The sequence below is a fragment of the Dendrobium catenatum genome, unplaced genomic scaffold (assembly GCF_001605985.2).
Source record: "Dendrobium catenatum unplaced genomic scaffold, ASM160598v2 fragScaff_scaffold_853, whole genome shotgun sequence".
NCBI classification, from domain to species: Eukaryota; Viridiplantae; Streptophyta; class Magnoliopsida; order Asparagales; family Orchidaceae; genus Dendrobium; species Dendrobium catenatum.
Window position 1 is genome coordinate 10051459 of NW_021319315.1, and position 7237 is coordinate 10058695.

The 7237-nt window shown below is 50.4% G+C and overlaps 1 protein-coding gene across 1 annotated transcript; it reads left to right on the forward strand.

Moving 5' to 3' along the window:
• The first annotated feature begins 872 nt into the window (after positions 1 to 872).
• LOC110107442 lies at positions 873 to 1412 on the forward strand. Its single transcript, XM_020837712.1, has one exon. It carries the CDS (start codon positions 873 to 875, stop codon positions 1410 to 1412), a length of 540 nt encoding a protein of 179 aa, XP_020693371.1.
• Positions 1413 to 7237: the final 5825 nt, after the last annotated feature.

Consider the following 7237-nt stretch of genomic DNA (forward strand, 5'->3'; position numbering starts at 1 on the left):
TGTTAAGAGCGAAGTATGGGGATGATCCTTGGCGGGTTTGGCCGGGCCGCAATGTTTCCATTTCCTGGAAAATTCTTAACGACGGGGCGACGGCGCTGCGACCAATTCTGCGATGGAAAATTGGCAACGGGCAGCAAGTTGACATCCTTACCGACACCTGGATCCTTGACCGCAGCCTATTTTTGGCCGGCTTTTGTAGATATCGGGCACCTTGAAAACTGCAAGATTAGCCATCTCCTTAACTCGGATGGTGGTTGGAATACTGATATGGTTCGCACCAGCTTTGGGGAACTTATGGCTTCTCGGATTATGACCATCCCAATCAGGCATGGTGGTGTGAAAGACTTGTCGGAACTCATTAGACCGTGGACTGGACGATCTGTGACCGCATTGGCTTATGATGCCATTGTTGGCCAACCCTGCTACCCGTTTGGTTGGATAAAAAAGCTCAAACTACACCCCCGGGAGCGTCTTTTTTGGTGGCGACTGCTTCGGGACGCTATTCCCACCAACTCTTGGCTTAGACGACGATGTCTGACTGATTGTAGTCGATGCCCGTGGGGCTGTACTGCTGATGAGGATATTGAACATTGTACTATTCATTGCAATCAGCTCAAGCTCATTCTTGAGCAACTTGGGCGTTGGGGGTTCGGGTTCCCGGTCACTCGTTCCTTGGAGGAGCTGCTCGGTAACCTTCACCGTCTTGTTGGGCGCAACCCGGCTATTGGAAGATTGTATTGCTCTGCGGTTTACCAGGCCTGGCGGGCATGTAACAACAAAAAGCATGGCCGGTCTTAGGGTTCCCCGACGGTGCTGGCTGCTACGATTTTTGGTGCGATGCCGAAGCCTCATCTGATGCCATTCATGGAGCAATGGCGCATCAATCAGCCCATTGGGCTGCCTGTTCACAAGCAATGGTGCGTCCCCCTCCTAATTGGTTGAAAATGAACGTTGATGCCTCTCTCCTACCGTCCAACCGTGCTGGCTTGGGCCTTGTGATCCGTGACCATGAAGGAAAACTTGTGCTGGCCGTTGGGCATCATATTGAGCACTGGGATGCAAATTTTGTTGAATTACTTGTGGCTCAGGCGATGAAAGATGTAATAGAAGACTGGATGTTCGATTGTACTGTCATTATAATTGAGGGAGATTGCTCTAAGGTTATTGTGTGGCTACAGCAGTTGCGCGACCACCGCTACAAAATCCACCGTGAAATTGCAGATGTGGTCCTCTCCTTTTTGGGCTACTTCAATCAAGTGCTGTTCAACTATGTACCTAGGCAGAGTAATAGGCCTGCCGATTTATGTGCCCGCTATGCATTAGATAGATCTTTTATTTGGAAATTTGTTAGTGATTCTGACGTACCTGACGCTTTCACCTCGCTGTTGAGGGAGGAAAGCAACCGTGTATAGTCTGTTGCCTTGTACTTTTTCTTCTTCCTTTATCTAATGCCAATGCAACTTTCAAGGAACCCAAAATCTTTTTGGCCCGTATCACAATTTGGTGGCGGCAACGGGCGAAGGTCAGATGGATGGAAGAAGGCGACGCCAACACCCATTTTTTTCATGTCACGGCCTCCAGTCGTAGGCGTGATAATCGCATTCTTTCTACCCAAGTGGTGGGGGAATTTTTGGCTTTCTTTCGTGCCAAATGGCGTGAACGACAAGACGATCTGGGTTGCTGGCCGACCTTCCATGCCGATAGGCAAGTGCTGACTGATCTTGCCTCTAGTTTGGTGGCTGATGTTACTGACGACAAAATCCGTTCAGCAGTGTTCTCGATGGGAAATAATAGAGCCCCGGGGAAGGATGGGGTTACTTCCTCTTTCCCAAAATTCTATTGGGAAATCATCAAAACTGATGTATTGGCTGCGGTCCATAATTTTTTCCTTACCTGCACTATGAACGCCAACTGGAAGGAAACTCTTGTTATCTTAATTCCCAAGGTTGAGAACGCTTGCTCGCCCTCCAAGTTCCGTCCGAACAGCCTTTGCCAAGCCCTCTACAAGGTGACGGCCAAAATTCTTGTCGGGAGAATGAAGCCGATTCTTATGGCTCTTATTGGTGAAGAGCAAGGTGCTTTCATTCCTGGCCGATCCATTTCCAATCATGGCCTTATTGCGCAAGAGCTTATGTGCACTTTTCGATATACTACCAAGAAGGGTGGGCTTATGGCACTTAAAGTCGACATGGAGCAAGCCTACGATTGCATGTCATGGGACACACTTCAACAAGTGATGGATTGCATGGGCTTCCCGCCAAGATTCACGAGATGGGTAATTCAATGTATTTCTTTCCCTAAATTTCAATTGCTTATCAATGGCTGCAGGACGGAATGGATTGACGGGCGGTGCGGCTTCCGGCAGGGCTGTCCCTTGTCGCCTTATTTATTCATCTTATGCTCGGAGCTCCTTACAAAGGCCTTCACTCAACACGGAGAGACGCTTGGGTTGCGGGTTGGCCGTAATGCCCCTTGCATTATACACCTTCTCTACGCCGACGACATCCTAATCTTTGCGGAGGCTAGCGGCATGAATGCTAGAAAGATCAAGGATATTCTTGCAGCCTACTGCAATTGGAGTGGCCAATGCATTAATAATGCAAAATAGGCAATCCTTTTCAGCAAAAAGACCCCGATGTGGAAACAACGCAGAATTGCTAATGACCTGGGCTTTCGGCGAGTTCGAACCCTTGAGTATCTCGGCTTGCTGCTTGCCATGAGGAAACTCATTGCGTCTGACTTTTCTAAGATACTTCAAAACGTCACTAAGAAGACCAACACTTGGGGTAAGCGGCATCTCTCTATGGCTGGAAGGACCACTCTGATCCGCACTTCTTTTCTCTCGACGGCCATGTATCTTATGACCCATTCGCTGGTCCCGAAGGGTATCTTGTAAAATATCGAGAGGGTGGCTAGACGGTTTCTTTGGCAAAAGAATTCTAATAAAAAAGGGCTTCATTATGTAAGCTGGACCGATTTATGTCATCCGACTATTATGGGAGGCCTGGGCTTTCATGCTTCTCTGAATTGGCAAGGCCCCCTTCGCGCACGGCTAGCTTGGGGAATTATGCAGGATAAGGAGTCTCTTTTGAGCCGTATAGTTTTTGCTAAATATGGCGACAATCTTTGGGAAAGTATTACTGGATGGAATATTTCTAACACTTGGAAAATCTTATGCGATGGAGCTGCTGCTCTCCGTCCCATTTTACGGTGGGAGGTTGGTGATGGCAGCCACATTGATGCGCTCAACGATATCTGGATTAAGAATCATGATTTGGCACATTGGCCTTCGTTTGAGGATATTGAGGCCCTTGAGGGACAGACGGTCCAATGGCTGCTGGATGATAACTCCGGATGGAGACGGGACTGCCTTATTGAGGTCTTCGGAGACGCTTTGGCTCAGTACATTTCCAGCATCCAGACTAATGTGGGGGATGGCACAGACCGCCCCGAACTTATTCACTCCCCGCTTAGCTCCACGATCACTGCTATGGCCTACAAGGCCGGATTCCAGCCGGTTACTTATCAATTTTATTGGTTTCGCAAATTCAAGCTCCACCCTCGCGAACACTTCTTTTGGTGGCGTCTTACCCATGATGCCATTCCAACACGCTGTTGGTTACATCGCCGGAACCTTGCCGATGATAGGGACTGCCCTTGGGGCTGTAATGTGGACGAATCCCGTGAACATGTCACGATCCACTGTGATATGCTGAAACTTATTTTCACTGTTATTGCTAAATGGGGCTTCACTTTGCCCGATTTTCAATCCTGGGATGATCTTGTTGGAGGTCTTCACCGTCTAGCCTCCGACAATCTGAGCCTTGGCCGCCTATACAGCTACTTGATCTATCAAACATGGAGAGCCCGCAATGACAAGATTCATGGGAGACCGTTCTGCACGCCGTCTGTTATTACTGCTAATGCCCTGGCTATGTTGCCTAAACCATATTCTATGTCCGTCTTGGTGCAGTGGTGTACCTCTCAGCCCATTGGGCTGCCTCTAAACAAACTTTGGTGCACCCCCCATCTCGGTTGGGTGAAGTTTAATGTGGATGCTTCAATCCAGGAGTCAGCGGTTACTGGACTTGGTGTGATCGTTCGGGATCATTTGGGACGGCTCATTGTGGCTGCAGGAACCAAGGTGGAACAGTGGGATATTACTAATGCTGAAATTATGGCGGCGCTTTCTGTCAAGGACACGATCGAGCAGTGGATGCTGGACCTTGAGTGGATCATTATCGAGGGGGATTGCCGCAATGTTATTGGATGGCTTCACTCCATCTTCAACCGCCGTAACCGTGCTCATCTCACTGCCGAGGGACCGGATCTCACCTTCTTACTGAACTTCAAGCAAGTCCTCTTCCACTACATCCCACGGCCAAGCAATAGGCCGGCCGACTACTGTGCACGCCTGGCTTGTTTTGGAAACTTTTTATGGAAAAATGATGATATTGATGTAATTCCTCTCTCTCTCTTTTGTCTCTTTTGAGAGAGGATAGTGATAGAGCTTAGCTTCCTTCTTTGATGTACTTTTTATGTTTCCCTTTTTAATGCAAAATGCAACAATTCAAGGAACCCAAAATCTTTTGCCCGGAACCCAAAAACTTTGGGAGGATCTTCATTTCTTTCCACTCCTTTCTCTCACTAGAGTGTTTCCTAGAGAGAGAAGCTCTGGGAATGGCGGGGGGGGGACAGGAAGTTTCCTCCTTGCTCCGGCGGGGGTGGCGGTGGAGATGGTTCAGGAGGTGGTGGCCACAGAGATAGAAGGCGGTCGGGCATTGGCTCTGGCGGTGGGAAGAAGTATGTGGAGGTGCGGTCTCCTTCGAAGGGGGAGCGGATGGGCCGAACAAGGTTGGAGGCAAGGGTGCAACGTCCAGCAAAGCTGGCGGAGAGGAGCTTCCCGGGAGCTCCAAAGGGGCTAAGGCCACGGGTGGTGTTGCTGGAAGCAACCAGGGCGCCGCGCGCGCGGGAGGTCTGTTGCCTAAAGCGACGCGGGAGGCTAGCCGTGTGGCTGCGGGACTTAAGATACCAGGACGGGAGGCGGAACTGCACATTAAGGCCAACCCCACGTTTGAGGAGAAGGACACGGCTATGGAATTCGAGCAAGCCATGGAGCGCGTTATGCGTGCGGCGACTGCTGAGGCTGCTGCGGCGGCCAGGAAATGCGCGGTGAACCTGCCTAGCAGTATGGAAACCCTCGGTTACATGGCGGGGGCGGCTGATTCTGCGGATGATATGAATCAAGGTATGGAAGATTGCCCGGATAGCTTTGCCGAGCAGTTGCAAGTTGGAATGGGAGATGTTGAAATGAATGCTGGGTCGGATGTGCCGACTTTGAACGGCAATATGCCGCTTGCTGCAGGTGTGGACCTTCCCGATCGGAATGGCGGCGGGATGCAACATGAAGAAATGCACCCGCAAGGCGTTTGTGGAAATGCCTCCAAGGAGGCTGCAGGCAGGATCTTTGGACCGGCTGTGCCGGCTCCCAAACAGTTTAATCCCACCAATGCATGGAAAAAACCTGAGCACATTAAAGTCACAGAACCAGTGAAACGTGGGCAATTTTCTATGGATGGTGTGACGGTGCAGCTCCATCTTGATACCGTTGAGCGGAACATCAACCTCCTGGGGAATGCCGTTGTTGGCAAGATTATCGGACGGCGTCTACCATTCTTTGTCTTGGAAGCTGAAGTCCGGCGACAATGGGGCAGGTTCGGTGAATTCCAATTATCCACCATTGGAGTGGATTGCTTTGCTTGTACATTCACTTCTATGGAGGCAAGAGATGCGATCTTATGCGGGGGACTGTGGTTCTTTAGCAGTAACATCGTGCGACTTGATCGGTGGACACCGGAATTTCTCCGAACTCTCTCGATGGTCTTACCTCCCCTATTTGGATCCAGCTCCCACAGCTGCCTCTCCAGTACTGGGACCAACATAATATCATTCGTATTGCTTCGATGGTGGGTGAACCACTATGGATTGATGCACAAACCAGTGCCGCGGGGCGTCGTGAATACGCCCGTGTGTGCGTCAAGATGGACCTTGTGAGGAAACTCCAGAGCGGTATCTGGGTTGATGGCAGGAGAGGCCGTTTCTTCCAACGGTTGAAATATGAAGGACTGGGATTGTCTTGCTTTGAATGCGGCAAGGTGGGTCACCGCAAGGAATTTTGTCCAACCCGAAAGGGTGCTGAACCATCCTCCCTCTCTAACGGCACGCCATCTATGGCAAGCAGCAGTAAAACCGTGGCAGCGACTGTGAACACCTCTATTGGCAATGGCAAGTCCCCCGACATGCTTGGCTCCTCTACTGTCGGCACCATTACTCCTAGGCCTGGAAGTGGCATTTCGGAGTTGATCAAACCCAGCGCTCCTGAGAAGGTGAATAATATTGGGCAATTGGGTTCCAGCTCACCGACCACCCCGAGTGGTGGTGATGATATTCCCACCTCGTCTGCGATTGATGATGACGAGAAATTATTTGGGCCGTGGAGCCTTGTCCCACCCCGTAAGGGACGGAAACAGCCACTGAATCCCAAACCTGAAAGTAAGCCGCCCCTTGGGGAGAATTTGATGAGACAGGTCGATCTCCTAGAGGTAAAGGAGCCTAAAGCTCAGCCGATGAAGGAAAACTTCAGACCGAGTCGTGGGGATAAAAAAACGGGTGTTACGGAGCCCCTATTATTCAAGGCTGGACTGCGACCAGCAAGGCCCAAGCTTGGGGCCTCTAAGGCACACTTTGACAAGGAATTACAAGCTCTGGGGCCCATTGAGGAGGCCCCAAGGAAGCGTAGGAAGGATGGTAACGCACTCTCGAGCGGCGGGGACGCTTCCCCTATGGTTGATTAATGTCTACAACCATGTTCTGGAATTGCAGGGGGGCCCGCAAGAAAGCTACGGGCAACTACCTGCGTCACCTGGTTGGTGACAACGACGTACACTTTATTGGTCTGGTAGAGACTAAAATTGAGACTTTAGCTAGAGCTGACGTTGACAAACTCATTGGAGTTGGTTGGAATTATTTCCACTTCCCCTCGTCTGGGAAATCGGGTGGAATTCTTGTCCTATGGAGAAAGGATATTACGACATTTGACGTTCTTGATGCGCATGATCAAGTTGTGGTGGGCTCTCTTTGCCTCCCCAACGGCCAGTCCTGGATTGTTGCTGTGGTCTATGCTAATAAGGACCACCACATTCGACGGAACCTTTGGAACATTTTAAGCTCCTATAGT